The sequence below is a fragment of the Trichomycterus rosablanca genome, chromosome 23 (assembly GCF_030014385.1).
Source record: "Trichomycterus rosablanca isolate fTriRos1 chromosome 23, fTriRos1.hap1, whole genome shotgun sequence".
NCBI classification, from domain to species: domain Eukaryota; kingdom Metazoa; phylum Chordata; class Actinopteri; order Siluriformes; family Trichomycteridae; genus Trichomycterus; species Trichomycterus rosablanca.
The window spans coordinates 4,632,501-4,649,198 of NC_086010.1; the positions used below are offsets into that span (position 1 = coordinate 4,632,501).

Below are 16,698 nucleotides of genomic sequence, written 5' to 3' on the forward strand. Positions count from 1 at the left end.
CATCTGGAATAATCGGCTCACAAGTCCATCACAGTCCTGCAAATCAGAAACGATTTTCTACAGTAGACGTTTCAAGGCTGTAACTGGTAAAACAGCTTTACAGCGAAGTTTATTTGTATCACCTTAGACTTTATTCTTACCTGCATCTTTTGGTGTTTTTTTTCATAATTATGAGTACAACGTAAAAGACATAAAGACTGAGAGTAAATACTGTGAACGGTGCCACTGAAAGAAAGGTGAGTTATATTAGGAAAATCACAAAAAAAAAAAACAATGGCTGCGTCCGGAATCGCATACTTAGAGAGTATGTACTAGATTGGAGGAAGCCGGTAAAAAAGTACATACTTCCAGTACAGAAGTATGCAGTATGCACACAACACTGCTACGCACTACATCCGCCATCTTTCCAACGCCAAGTGATGACGTGGGACGTGATGACGTAATATCACCATGGTTACAGACTCATTACAAACCCCACTCGCCAAATTTTTGGATATTTATCGTGTTTTTGTTATTAATTCGTCTTTAAAATGTTTTATTTTATTTATCTTACTTACACTTGTAAACAGAGGACCGCTATCTTTCTTGTTTCTTATTACGCTTCGAACGCCTACGCAGCTCCAGTTGCATTATGGGATACATTAACGGACCGCAAGTGTGCATCGCTTGCATACTCAAACATGGCTGCCCAATAAGTAGGTCATCCGGGTACTTCTCGCGTACCTCTTTGTGTATACTATGTATTCGGACATACTAACCGCTCTCGCGTCCTCATTTCGCGTACTATTGAGTATGGAAGTATGCGATTCCGGACGCAGCCAATGACTTTAATGGAATGAGAATAGGCTTAGCATGCTCAAAATTTTAAAAATTTACATAATGTAGATAAATAACATAATTCATGTACAGAGATCATTTCATATTTTTTCAACTTTTTTTGCTAAAACATCTGGTCACTACAGATACACACCCAGCAAAAGATGTTTTTTAGGAAGCGAGATTTAACAATTTCATGGCTTTGAAAAGCCCAGTGTTAGTTCAGGCGATGGAAAATGAGGGCACGTGTGAAGCATGGAATCAGTGACATCTGCCTGAAAAAGCAGTAGAACTACACGCCCGTCTTATATTCTGCATAATTCTGCAGACAGAATTACCACGTAGAATGTCTGACACTGCAGTAAAACCTTGATTGTGTAAAATATCCCTGACTTGTTTACACTCCACCTCAATCCCAAGTATCCCAAGCATGTGGAGGGCTGGATGTTTTCTGTCTATTTCCTAAACCTATTGTTCTAACTGCTGAAGATGTGATGAGGACATTCTGTGACATTTTAAATGAATTTCCAAACTGTACAAAGTCAAAAAGAGATGATTTGGTTCCATGGGACATCCGCTGTATTGCACCGATCGCAAGGGGATAAACTGAACCCTTATTTACAGCTATATCACATACACAGAGATAACCTGTTTTGGCATTCGGTCTGCTACTCTGTACCTTTGTTGAACAGCATCTCTTTTTTCGAATGGAAGTTAAAAAAAAAAGGGCATCAGGTTTCCATTATTTCCATATTATTTCGTAGAGGAGGAGGACCGCTGGGACTGTTGTCATACTGCATGGACGTGTTTGGTTAGAGGTGCACAACTGCAGCCTCCACAAAAGAAAAAAGAGACGAGCTAGGGCCGCTGGGACTCCACCATTACACCACTCCAACATTAGCCTGTAGGTGAAGAGACACATCAGGAATACCAACGGTGCGTCCTCAGATCCTTTTGTTTGTTCAGTGTTTACTAGCTATATATGATGATAATAACTTCTATAGAGCAACGATTTCGTGTCTGTGTAAATTTGCCAATTTAGTCAAAAGAGCAATTGTGAGGCCAGGAACCGATGTTGGACAGAAAGGCCTGGCTACCAATTAGGTTCTTAATAGGGTTGATGTCAGGGACCCTGGCCCACCAGGACCCTGACTAGAATAAAGTGGTTAATAAAAATAAAATGAATTGATTGAATTGTTAGCGGCAGTGTTGCTGGTATTCACTGGCCATGATGCTGTTTTGTCCAAATTAATGCATTGTGAATTGAGACTAAATAAGTCTCCACCAGGTCAAGGTCAAGGTCATAGTGGGTCCAGCACAACTTGGAAATAGAATGGTACCCTAGTGGGTAGAGGTTTGGGCTATCAGTCAGAAGATTATTGGTTTTAATCCAGGCTCTGCTATTCAGCCACTGTTGGGCACTTGAGCAAGGCCTTTAACCCTGTCTACTCCAGGGGCGCCGTACAATGGCTGACCCTGCACTCTGACCCCAGCTTCCAAACAAGCTGAGATATGCGAAAAGAGAATTTCATTGTACTGTACACGTGTAGATGTATATATGACAAATAAAGACATTCTTCTTCTTAGACAGCACAAGGTAGTAACACAGTTTGGACAGGGCACGAATCCATCACAAGATGATACACACACATTTACACAATCACACAGATGTAGTTGAAGATTGTTTGAAGTCAGATCACCTTTTGCATGTTTTTAGAAAAAACCTAAAGCCGACCCAGCACTGTGCAGCACACGATACCAGCTGCTTTAGCATGCTGCCCTATCATCACACTAGCTTCGATTAGAAGAGACTATTTTTAATTCAGCGCATCCAACCTGTGATGAATGTAACAAAGCATTAAGGCCAAAAGATGTCAGCCGCTTTCATTCAAAAGCCTCCCGTCTGGAACCAGTGCTGACAAGTATACAGTGAAACTGCTGAACAATTATCAGAGCTTGAGTATAATATGCAGCATGGTTGTGTAACATACAAAGGATTCTGTCTGAGCCAATCAAAAGGGAAAGACCAAAAGCAGCAGCTATAAGCTGCCAGAACCTTGATGGCTAAACATGACAGATTAAAGCTCTGTAGGGGCCAGCGTTTGTGTATAGCACTGTGAGTCAGTCCAGCAACACACACACACACACACACTAACCGCAGCCCACACATCCACAAAGACTCTCCAGCCTGTCCATCATCTCGAGCTTTCTGCTTTTTCATGCCACTTCTCATCTTGGAGGTCAGCAAGCAGAGCTCAGTAACAGACACACGGACACAAGCACACTGTTCATGTCCAGACCAGCGAAAGCATTGCTGTGGTGATGGAGGCAATCGTCCACAATACACACAAAATGTCTCAAGCTTTAAACTAGCCATGTGTTAAAAGTAAAAGTGAATATACCTTCTGTAATAATATACATAATACATTCTATTTAGAATAGTGGTTTGAAATTTGAAATAAAGCCGCTTCGAATACAGTCATACAATCATTAAGCTCTGCCTTCAGGTAGCATAGATTGACTTCAAGTTCAAATTGCCCTAATTAGCCTTTGTTTCCACCCACCTTTAAGCCAAAATCACAGACTGGTCAAAGTCTGTCCCCCTGTGTTTTATAAAAAAAATGTGTTTTATGTTCTGTTTGTCATGTTGTATTTTCTTTAAGGATTTGAACCTTTTTACTGTGAACTGTGAACAAAATCAAGAGGAGAAAATCAAAAGGAGGCAGATCATTCTTTACGACAAAACAGATAATGTGATGCCAATGATCCCTACAGAACTAATGACACTTGATGACTAGCGATCAGTGATGACTGAGAATAATGTGCAACATGATGATGAGTTTCATTCTAACCCAGAATGACCTCTGATAATGACACAGGATGTATTTGTTGTTGGTTTGAAACTCTACAAACAGTTACTTTTACCTTGTAGAATTTTAGGTGAACAGCTTTTTTCGTGTTTAGGTCAAAATCACAAAATCACTCAATCATCTTTTTTTTTACTATAGTAAAACGAGGCTAAAATAATATTCTCAGCACGTAGGTTTTTAAAAGAAAAAAAGTTGAAGATGGCTAAAAAGAAAGGACTAGGCTTAAATCTGCAAATGTGAAGGTGACCCTGTAATACGCTGGAGGGAAGAATAAAATCCCTGACACTGCTTTTCTTTTCTTTAGATTTTTAAAAGCTTTTTTGTATATTCATTCATGCATTCATTTATTTTCATGCTGTACCACTGCTTTGTCTTGGTCAAGGTCACAGTTGGTCCTGTTTGCCTGGAATCAGTGAGTGCAATACAGTAACACACCCCAGAAAAAGTGCCAATCCACTCTAAGGCCTCGGCTTAACTTGCTATCTGCTATCTTGCTATCTTACTCAGACAAGGCATATTATCAACAATGTGACTGTATAAAACAATGTACATATTTAGGCTGTTTATTTCTTTATTTGTATTTATAATCTTGTAAAACCAAAATAAATTACTAATTTGTTATAGATAGAATGCCAAGGTACGGATAAATTGCTAGCTAAAGTCTCTGCTTGACTACACTCACTTTACAAAGCATAGGCTAGGTGCTGGTGAATCCACGTCCTGTGTGTTTTTACATTTTAAACATGAATTTAATAAAAAAGGAAATAAATTAGAAGTAATTAAAAAAAAATTACCAGAAAATGATTTGGTAAAAGTAATCTACATGTTCTACAAAAACAACAACTTCTTTTTTTTACAAATGACAGAATGATCCGTAATAGAAAAAAATCAAAGGCATTGCTCAAAGTTTTTAGGAAAACATAACCGGTTGGCACTGGTTGTAGGTGTACAGAGACTGGAGCTAAGTTAATCTTTCTGATCACATGATGCTGTTGGCTTTATATTTCTGGTTGGAGCAATTCATGAATTTTAAGAGGTTTTTGTGCTTACAATTGTAAAGAACATTTCAAAAGTACCTGAGCCTGTGGCAACATTCATTACACTTTCTTATTTTACATCCCAGCAGAGAACAGAATGGTACAGTAAATATTGAATTCCAGGAAGTAAAATCGAGGATGAAGAATTAGGAGTGTAAGTCATCTAGAATTTGCTGAGCATTGAGGTAACCATGTAGTAAGCAATGGGCAAGTTATAGATTTATGTTGAAGTGCTCCACAGTGCCACAAGAGAGTAAAATGTAATAACAGGAACATTTTCACTGTTCTGAAATATGATTGAAATTTTTTGATACTACAGAGAATCAACAAGCTAGGTACAGGCTCTGGTTCTGGTGTACACCATTAACCTTTGATAAAAATTTATAACTTACGTTGGGTCTGTCTGAAAACCTAGTGATCTCTCTACATAGACAGCATTTTACATCATCATATTATATCATATATATATATACTGTATATATATATATATATACGTATATATATACAGTATATACATATATAAAACATAAACGTAAAAAACTCTCAATTTGACCAGGACTGTATTGAGGAGCTAAAGTGTTTAGAGTTTAACTGACCCGGTCATCTGACCACTGTGGCCTTTTACTAAAAGCATCATGCCGGTTTGAACTACCCACAAGCACCGAACACTGGTCATCCGACTGCAGGTAGATACTAGAATTGCCCTTAGATGTGGATAAGCAGCTTAGAAACTGAGTGAGAGTAATCTAAACCACATTTCTACATTTACATGCAATCATTATAGTCATTATATCATTATAGTAATAGGTAATACTGAATCAAATCCCAGCTGATAATTGTCACTTATATGCCTTTATTTAGTTATTCATTATTTTATTTTTAAATTGTGTATTAATGTGAATTACCAGGACAGGGTAATGTTATATTATTTGGGTTTATATCACCAGCTCTAAGGTCAGCTGTTCAGCTTTCAAAATCTACACTGGCAGTGAGCCCTACATCAGCCAGTGCAGCTAGACATTTGTAACTTCTGTTAATAATAAATTGGTGTCGTTTACACGGCGCCTAATTAGACTTTTAAAATTTGCTGTCCAAGTGAATTACCCATTTCAGCGCAAAGGCTGTTTTCTTACAGACCCCTCATTTATTAGACCTATTAAAATGTACAGTTTGTACCCAGTCGGTGCTTTCTAAAAGCAGAGCAAAATGCAGGTATTGTTTGTAGAATATTATAAACAAATGTTTGAGCTCTTTGGTCCTGTTTATTGATTTTTAAAATGTGTTAAATTGTTGTGCAGTTTAACCCTGACATTAAAATGTAATTTACGTAATTAGGTCGTATCCATGAGTCTGTAAACAGTGAAAAATTGCTGGTAAAGGCACAAACTAAACTGTAACTTATTTTTGAAACATGAACTTTTTTGGAGTCTGGCACATAATAATTATTTTTTTTTTTTTTACAAAATGGCATGATTTGACAACTTGTGTAGGACCTACAGTGACCGTCACAGAAACCACTGAACCACAACGATACTGAACACTGGTAGGATGAATTTAAACATCAATTGTGAGCCAGTGCCTCATCTCACAAATGCTCTTTCAATCGAATAGACACACACACACACACATACATATACATATGTATATATATACTGTATATATATACAGATTTTGGCACATTCAGATAAAACTTCACAAATAATCACAATAAATGACAAATAAATAATTTAACTTTTTTGCCAGTCTAAGCAACAGAAGCTTAATGATCAGCGCTGAGAACAACAAAATCTAATTCAAAAGTAAACACATTGGCAGTGTTGTATGATGTACATAGTATTAATATATGAGTATTAATATAGGAGTAAACTGCTTGATAAATTACTAAGTAAGATGTGATGGCTTTTACTTAAGTACTAATGCTTACGTATCTCATGTCATTTGTACTGAAGTATCAAACCATTGTGCAAAAACAGTAGGATTACTGATCTGGATGAGTGTGTATGTGTGTGTGTGTGTGTGTGTGTGTGTGTGTGTGTGTGTGTGTGTGTGTTATTAAACTTATTTCCTCTTTGTCACTCACCCATTTCAGGATGGTGTCGCCCCTCCACGGGTACGCTGACCGTGCGTCGCAACAGTTTGTTCCTGTGCGACTCGGAGCGCCGCTCGCGCATCAGTAAAGGATGAACCTGCAGAGCAGAGTAACCAGTATTCATTAATACACAGGCTGGGTGATCGTATAGTACAAGCTGTGTATCCCATGACACAACACCTAGTGTTATCAGTCTAAACTTTTCGACCGAGGTGTGAGATTTGTTTTGCATTATGACGTTTATTTCAGCCTTTGTGTGGGGTTTTGGTCCTGCATGAGGACCATGAGTGTTCTTTAAGTGGGACAGTCAGAGAGCTGAAGTTCATGCTGCTAATTCATCACACTGCAGCTTGCTGTAAGCATACGCAACAGGGAAATAAAGCAGCCGGGCTTTTCTTTATTAATTGCTATGTAGCAGTGCTGGTGGTGCTGCTGTTTTCATAGCTAGCTCAGGGCCCACTGGATCAGGCTATTACAAGTGGAAAGTGGGAAAGTGTGTGGTTCTCTTTGGGGCTGCAGTGATAAATGAGGTGGAAAGGAGCAGGTCATGCACCAAATCCCACTGGAGCGCATTTCAAATGCTTCCTGTCACCTACACTCCAACAAGGCCAGGCTGTGATTGGATGACTAGTCGTTGGTGTCAGGACTACAACAGAAGTGAAATTTATGAAACAATATGATAACAGTTAAAGTCGAAAGTTGACAAATTTGCAAGGTTTATCATGGCAGTACCATGCAATATTAATGATTTCATTTATTAATGTTTTACCACCGCTTTATCCTAGTCAGGGTCAGGGTGGGTTCAGCTTATCTGGAATAACTGAACGCATTGAAGAAACACACTCTGGACAGTCACTAATCCATTGCACACCCTGCTCAGACTTAGCCAAAGTCTGTATGTAGACGCAGACTGGCCAATAGTACCGCTGGGAAATGAAACCCTTGGTCCCAGCAGTAGTGTGTTAGCGTATTGTACCGCTGCACCACCCAAGCACCATTAATAATTTCAAACTGTCTTTATTTTTCTGTGACTTAATAATTGCAAAGCATACAACAGCAGTCCTTAAGTATTTAAGTAATAGAGTCATTAGCCAAAAAAAAACTATTGAGAAGATTTAACTTTGTCAAAAAAAAAAAGAAAAATTTCTGAAAACCTGATTGTTTGAATAATATAATAAAATCTTTTCAACAGAATTTTTATAAGCCAGACAAGTTCCTTGTACCCCCATTACCCCCCAATTCACTGATGTTTTAGACTTTAAATACTTTACATCCAGATGCCAAATTCTAGCTCCATCTATAAGTCCACAAGTCTACATGAGAAATAGTAATAGTAACACTGGGGCCTTTTTTAAGGTGCATGAAGGGATTTTGTCTTCTTGAATAAACTGCAGGAGGAAGCAGGAGGATAATTTAATACAGTGGAGAAGAGAAAATACATTTAAAAGATCTTTTTTAAAAGATGCCTCTTCACTGCACATTAAAACTACTTTATATAAATTATTTTGCATAAAAAAGTGGTGACGTTGAAAGTTACATGTGATGTGCGATCTCTGGGTCTGTGTGAGTTGCCTAGCAAAGCTCTCCATATGCGATACAGCTCTCACTATCATACGATAAGAAGTGGAAAAAGCTGTGTTTACCTGATAGCAATTAAATCATTCAATGCTACCTGTCCAAACTTGTTAAAGAACACTATGGGTAAGAAAAAAACAAAAAGATCGTGAGTCGAGTCTGTCTTATCTCTGCCTTCTGATCTTTACTTTACCTGAGAAACAGATCAGTTCACCCATTTCCCAGTTCTGCTCATTTACAGCTCAACCATGCACTGTTTGCCACCACTAATGTGCTTCTACACCATCATCAGCAGAATGACAGTGCAACAGAGAGAGAACATCCCTGAAAAATGTGGTTTGGCATGGCAGGCTTGGCCACGCTTTAGGGGGCACTGCCATATGTCAGCACCATCTAAGCAAGCCCAGCTGCATGAGGTGGCGACGGATCAGCAGGTCGGTAATCAATTCAACCCCAACGGGGTGTTAATCGATCTCGTACCAACCTGACAGCAGCCAGCGGGCATCGACAGCAGTCACGGCCTTTTGGTCTGCCATGAACACAAACAGCTGAAGAAGAGCCAGGATGTGTCTGCTAATGTCAGAATCAGATCACCGAGTACAGTAGGAATGAACACTGAATGTGCTGTCTGTAAGAAAGTGGACACCCCTTAACCAATTCAGTTAATATGTTTCAGCCACATTCATTTCTAAAAGGTGTATAATGCTTTCCTGTTCCAGCACACCTGTGCCCCCGTGACTTTGGTTTGAAGAACCTTAAGTGGCATGCACAAATCCCTGATGTCAACCCCATTAAACAACTTGAAACACTCACAGCAAGCCAGGCCTAACAGTCCAACCTTTATGCCTGATCTCACAAATGGTCTTTTGATTAATAGGCACAATTTACCACCTTTTCACCTTGTGAAAAGCTATTCCGAAAGTCGCAAAGGAAATCCACCTTCAATGTTTTAAAATGGGTTGTTTAATGGTTGGGTGTCCACATACTTTTGGCTATATAGTGTATGTTCATAACTTAACTAGAAATAAAATCAGATACAGTTTTTCTCCTCATCTGACAGATAGTGCTTAGGATTAATCAGCAATGACAAACTAATTGCTTTAAATATCACACCTGTCTCATACATCACATCCTGTCACATGAGGCCTATAATAACAAATTGCAGTATCATTTTCTGTGCGCAACAGCGATTCAATCAAAGAAAATGTGAACACCCAGTCGAATAACAAAATCTATTCAATTCATGAAAAAGCACTTCAATCTAACAGTTTGATACTGTGAGGTGATTCATCCAAGAAATCTATTACATAACTCTTATTACCCATGCTTTATGCGCTATGACAAGCAAAGCTATGGCCAAAGGCCCACTCTGGCCCTCCCATCGCCCATCACTAATAAAGCTAATGAATCAGTTTGCCATTTGGGCAGCAGAAGCAGATAAAAGATGAGGGCAGAAAGCGCTGAGACTGACTGTGTTTACACTGGATTCATCCTGACTTAACGGCTCAGTACAGAGTCAACTAAAAGAATGGCTGCCTCCCACTCATAGCCAGTGGAGATGTTCTCTTGCATAACGAGGTGTCACAGTAGCTGCAGGAGAACCACAATGCACTGCTGCATGCAGCCGTTTCCACTGGGTTACAATAGAATCGAGCAAAATGGCAGCAAGTTGCATATAGTGTTCTCGCTCCCTCTAACGGCACTTGTATTACATAACAGCTTGACAGCAGCTTTCCCTGAAGGCTGTGTCTGTCAGTATAGAGTAGGGATTAGAATTAAGCTTAGTTTGTGCTGTATTTCCACATTTCATTTCTACAGCAAGTGTATTTAAAAGTGATCCTGTTCTCTGCACATCTGCTCATTAGGTTTGGCTTCAGTTATAATTCATGGTAATATGGGACAAGATGTTCCAGCTATAAACTGCTGGAAAAAATAACTGAGTGGATTCTGCAATAAACACTTAATATATTCATAAGCATATCATGTCTCAGCACTGACTAATGACAACCTGAGGGCTCTTTCACACTTGCATTTTAGTTCCGATCCCTGGTTCAGCTGGACCCCAACTTCACTAAGTTTGAATATGCATAAAACCTGGGGACTGATGCCTGGTTCACCTGAAAACAAGAGTTAGGGATTCTCTTCAAGTGAATGCAGACCACGGTGTGTGCAGAGCGGTAGAGAGAACAGAGTGGCGACACTCCCATAGTGAACCGTTGTAACGGGGGCGGGACATTTTTTTGCGCAGCTTCCGGGTTGTGGAGCTCTGAAAAGTTCCAAACATCCCATAGAGCCCCATTCATTTCCACTACTTAGCAAGCATTTTTAGCTGTATGTTGCTTTGTTTAAAAAAATAATGAATTTGATGTCATTAATATACTTAATCCTGTTATTGTTTAGCATTTGCTCAGCACTAAATGTTACATGTTTATCTTAATTAATAGGTATAACTGAATTTAGCTTAGTCAGTTAAGCTAAATTAATGACACATGAGTCTTTTTACCTAAAATGAGTTGATTAATCAAGAGTCTTGTTACAGAAATAATAATAAAACATAAGAGCCATAATAAATCATGCTACTTTTACTTTCATAATTAAGTACATTTAAAGGTAAATACTTTAGTACTTTTACTCAAGTGGAGGTAAAGAGTATTTTTACTTTTACTACTACATTTACTGGAGTAATATGTTACCTTGGATATCTCTACTTTAACTCAACTACATGGTTTGTGTACCTTGTCCACCACTTACATTACACAAAATGAACGTGTGCATATTAATTATGAATTCATTCATGTATTACATGTAGAAATCAATTATTAATCACTCATGAAATAAGAAATGAATGAAGCTATTTCATGTACCTGCACTATAATGTTAAAGGTACGGTAGAGCGTTTATGAATCTGTTCATTCAGTGCAGGTAAACCTTATGAATCCAGCCACATGACTTAGTGTTTAGCCAAAATGATTATTATTATGAATCCTCAGGAAAGTGAAGGGAGATTAGTTTATGCAAAAAAAAAAAAAAAAAAACTCTTTAATCTCTGTACTGTATATTGTCTCTACTACTTAATGATATGGCATTATGTAATGTATGCTAATATAATGTACTGTGTGTAACAAGAACGGCCTATTAACAAGTCATTATAAACATCAAGCTTCCACTTTATATACCAAATTGACATTAAAGCAGATGCAGTAAATGTAAAGGCAGTTGAAAATACCCAGAAATTGTACAAATGTTTATTATTTAGTGTTTAATATTTCATTCACTGCTGCCTGTCCCATCTAAGAACATGACAGCGCCGGGTTTGTTTGGAACTATTGGAGGGCCACGTGACCGCGTGGCGGCGAGATCAAGGAGTGTCGCAACTCTCTCTCTCTATGGCTCTGGGTGTGTGTAAAAGTAAGCTGCTTACTTGCCAAGGAATCGAGTTTTGTAATTGGCTACATGTATCATGTGATGTTTTAGTGGGGACCAGGACGCTGTGGTCTGTGGATACATCACAGAGTCAAATACATTTCACAACACTGTGTCTTAAGCATTCTTGATGCTTGATTCTGGATTTAATTGTTCCACCCTGTGCTTTTACTGATCAGCTGTTTGGGGGAAACCTATCGGCTGAAGCTGCTCAGTTAGATACATCAAAAAAGGTTTTTAAAGGATGTGATTATATAAACAATAGATGGTGAGATGAAGTGTGTTATCATGCATCTGAGTATAATTTGGTTGGTACTGGGCGCTATCAGTGTGATTCAGGCTGCCAAAATCTTGGATAAGCAATGAGAGGTATGACATGTTGCTGCAAATATAGAGTTATTTTACAGATTCTGACCAAATTTAAATTGCATGACTGCATAATATAAGCCATCTACTATTTTGATTATTCTGTTAAGTAAAGCTAAGAAGCAAAGCTTCGAAAAAAGGCACCTCATAAGGCAGCATTTTAAGGTATCCAAGAATTCAGACAGCCTTTTTCTCATAGGATGACGTAAAATGCGTCTATGTAGGTGTGGGTGAGGGAGTCAGTGACTGTGAGGGAGCAATGGTACCCTGTCACTTCTGTATTCATGGCTTGGTCCTGTGCTTCTGGGTGGGGCAGGACCAGCTTAACCCTGACCAGGTTGTTCTCTTGCAGGTTTCTAAATGCAGAAGAGTAACTGACAGCATTCACAAACCTGAGCTGGAAGCTTTTCTCTCTCGCCCTCTCTCTCTCATACACACAGGACTCACTGTCCACTGTGCTTCATGAGTGGCGAGCGTGAATATTTCATTATGCCCATCTTTCCAGAGTGACAGTCATTAGCCTGTCATGACAAATTTAAATCTATTCAAAGCGAGGTCTTGTCTGAAAGCACTGCAAAACGGCTACAATTAGACAAGACCAGACTTCTGATTGAACTGAAAGCACTTGCTGCTTAAGCTGAGCTCTGATCCTGATCCACAGTACAGGTTATTTAATAGTGTCTACTGGCAGCTAAACACAAGGACGAGATGAAAGCATCTTTCTCAGAACTACATATCCCACAGTTCCCTGGCAGTAGAGAGTGCAGGGCTGGAAGTGCTCTCATACCTCCTCTTGGTCCAACATGTAGAGCTGATTTCCAGGTATCATGCAGTGACGTGCGTTCCAGCCCGAATGCTCGTAGGATGGAGCAGCGTAGGACGGCACAGCGTAGGAGGACTGGGGGTGATGGGAGGAGGGAACAGCATACCGTGCATCTGATCAGAGAGAGAGTGAGAGACAGAGACAGAAAGAGAAACAGAGAAAGAGATGACAAATCACTTAAATGAACTGCAACGTGACATAAATATAACTATGAAACAAGCAACGAGATGCCAGTCCCAGTTTCCCATTTCAGATAACAACACTTGAGCAGCAGGCGAGCAGCAGGTGATCCCCAAAACTAATAAGATACCGCGATCCTCATAGCCAGCAGTCAAGCATGATGGTGCCATGCTTTAAAACTATGTTCCCCAAACTGGGGTATGCATTCCCCAAGGGTACACCAAATGTAACATTATCTCAGTAAATTCTGGGATATAAAATGCATTTAATTGCTCTGTTTTAAAAACATTCCTGCTTATTTACTGCTAAATCTGTGCAACTGTGTAAGAATTTAAATCTGATCAAGTCATTTAGTTTTTCTCCACTGAAAAGCAGGTGCATGGAGAAGTTAACGGCATGGTGTTTTAAAGATGCACCAACAGGACCTCAGATTCGAAAAATGGGGAGCGCAAAAGTTTAGATACACTTGTAATGACAAATATGTCATGGTAGTTTTGAGAATTGAATGACTTGTACAACTGTTCTTTTTCGGAACACTTTTTATACTTAGAAATACAAACTATTTGCTCTTAGAATAGCCTTAATTCTTTGTGCATTTTAGTTTTAAAAAATTGAGGTTTTTATGGTATGGCTGAAACAGCCTAACCACTGGGAGGCACACTTAAAAACCAAGTCTTGTATAGGGACCAGATCTGCTGTCGTAGCCCCTGAAATACATGAGCAGCCGAAGGAAAAAATAAATAAATCAATAAATAAGAATCATACAACATGTAAGTCGGCCTTCAATGTCTGCCAATATAAACCAGCACAGAAGCAAGTGTCCTGCTGTCACCTATCAAATGAACTTTATCTCAGTATCACTAACACTACATCGTGCTGTCTCAGAAAAACACTGAACACTTCAACTAACTGAAGACTTCACCAACCTCAATTCTACAGCATTAAATGTGTCTCATGTTGTCCTAGTTGAGGACAGCGCCATGAAAAGAATTACCGCAACTACTGACACTTTTACATCATCATCTCCAAACCCTTTTACGGTATAATGTTCTGTCAACACGTTTACTACAGCTCATCAAACAGAAACACAGATCAGAAGTTCCTATTTGGTAATAAAGGAGCAGCACAAATTTGTGCACTGTAGGTTTACTATAAGAACATTTTCTCCATACAGGTTTACACTGCGAATCAAATCATAATCTGACTGTGTTGCTGCACCCATTTGTAGTTTTTTTTAATATCTTGACGATTTGTAAAAAAAGATCCACCCCTGCCAGTAAATCCAATAAACACAATGACTTTTAATTTATGCATGATCTTTTAAATTGTATTCTAATTTTTTTTTAATACTATTATTTCATTCATTTATTCACTCTTTTTCTCTAACCACTGGTCAGGGTTGAAGTAGGTCTGGCACAACCACTGGGCACAAGGCAGGAATACACCCTGGACAGAAAGGAAGTTCATCTCAGAGCTAGGAGCAATGTAGAGCAGTCAATCCAACTTTTACATGCATTTAAAAAGATACTGGGACTATAAAGAAATCCAAGCAGACATGGGAAGAACATGCTCAATTTCTAACAGGAAGGGACCAGGTGTCTAGGTGTTCTGAGTCCATACATGAAGAACCCACACTACAGTTTTATGGTGCTAAATAAAATTAGGATTCAGGGTTCAGTATTTAATTGTTGCATTAATTCATGTGAGACCTTATCATGTTTTTAATATTATTTATGATTTGCTGTTTCTTAAAGTGATATACATTAATCTCTCTACAGTATTTTAATAAATCACAACAAAACTTTATTATATGATTTACAATGCAGCTCAGGTAGCTTAGCTGTTAAGGTAGTGGACTAGTAATTGGTTGGCATTTGCTTGGATTGTAAGTGACTTTGGATAAAAGCATCTGTTAAATGCTACAAATATAATCTGCTTTGAGAACTGGTCTATCATGAATGATGCAACAGAAAGTGTTCTTGTTTGCAGACTCATACATATAAAACGTATGCAAGAATAATATCTGTAGAGAAAGCACATTTCCTGAACAAGACCCACTATTGAGTGCCATGCTGTCCACTGAATACTTAGCCAGTATTATCACTTCTGCCTTGGCAACTTCCCATCAACACAAAAAATTAATAAATGACACTGCTGATTCGATCATTCTCAGTGGTTACTAATAAAGAAATACACAACAGATCAGTTCCAGCACTTAGTAAAAAATGGACTAACAGTGCTAAGTATTATTCATTTCTCACACTATAAACACAAGCTAATCACTGAACATTGTTACTATGGTACATCTACAGAAATGAATTTAACTTCCATAAAAAATCCAGTTCAGGGCCAATATTCTACTGTTTCTGATCATTCAAATAAGGTACAAATATATTGGAAAAAAATAATCTAACACAAACATAAACCCAGACACACTCTAAAAGTTTTAAAAAGCTCAGGAGCACAAGATAACAGGGACTGCTTACTGTAGTGCTTTTGTGGTGCTTAAAGAAAAATCCTATCATTTAGAAAGCTGATATGTACAGAAATTACTATCAATGCGTCCTCTGTGCATCTCTCATCAGTAGTTTTGTTGCAGTTTGTGTGGGTTGGAAGGAAAAGAGATGACTTCAAAGCAGGTCTCGCTTAACAATGTTATTAGTGTGCCTGTTGGGGGGAAGGTTGATTATCTACATCACTGCACTCCAAAACCTGGGCTAAAAATACGCATGCAATAGCTCTGCACACCCGGGGCTAATAACATACAACTACGAGAGAATCTGCGGCCACTGTGGAGGCAGAACGTGCAGAGCTTGTTTCCTCTTAACCCCTAAAATAACACATCTCATTACATTATTGATCCAACAGAGCAGAGAAAAAGACTGCAGGTTTTCTCAATGGGTCTAAAATGCGTCTCACAGAGGTTAGTAAACAACATGAGGGAAACAGTGATACAGCGTAAAGCTAACTGAAAGATCTGTGATATGTGACCTCACATCAGGTTTAAAATTGTCATATATGTGTGTGTTGCTTATTTTAAATATATATACATTCTATTACATATCTTACATTTAACAAGTTAGGTCTTGGTCACTGGACCTGTATGGCTGCACTCTGATGCTGCCTGATTAAACACCACTGTTAATGAAAAACAGTTTTTGATCCTGCAGGAAGTGTTGAAGAGTGTGAATGCACTGATGTAAGATTTATGCGGTTACTGATCCACTGTTGTTTATTAAAATGTTTCACTGAAGGCGATTGGCCACACGGCATCGCTGTTGCTGCAGTCTTCACTTCCTAAACTCTGCATACAGGAAATAAGGTGACTGCCCGAGAGATGTCACTTCCGAAACACCCACTCGCTCCCTCTCTCGCTTCCTCTCTTGCTCCTGAACGCCCCCAGCTTATTGCCATGACAACCGAGAAAAGAATAGAATAAAAGTGAGCCCTAAAGAGAGGTGTGATCAAAGCAAGAGAGGATCAACTCAGGAAGGAAAGGATAGAGAAGAGCTGGACAGA

General features: G+C 38.8%; 1 protein-coding gene across 7 annotated transcripts in view; it reads right to left on the bottom strand.

The window, feature by feature from the left end:
• Nucleotides 1-16,698, bottom strand: part of syngap1b (synaptic Ras GTPase activating protein 1b) — an 86,930-nt gene that overhangs the window by 58,489 nt on the left and 11,743 nt on the right. For all 7 annotated transcript variants that reach the window (XR_010007449.1, XM_062986105.1, XM_062986104.1 and 4 more), the window contains exons 2-3: nucleotides 12,964-13,112; nucleotides 6,804-6,909 (exon numbers count right to left, since the gene is read on the bottom strand). Coding sequence is in view for 6 of the 7 variants with exons in the window: in XM_062986105.1 (XP_062842175.1) it covers nucleotides 6,804-6,909; nucleotides 12,964-13,112 (255 nt within the window). In the remaining variant the exon portion in view is untranslated. The remainder of the gene's footprint in view (nucleotides 1-6,803; nucleotides 6,910-12,963; nucleotides 13,113-16,698) is intronic.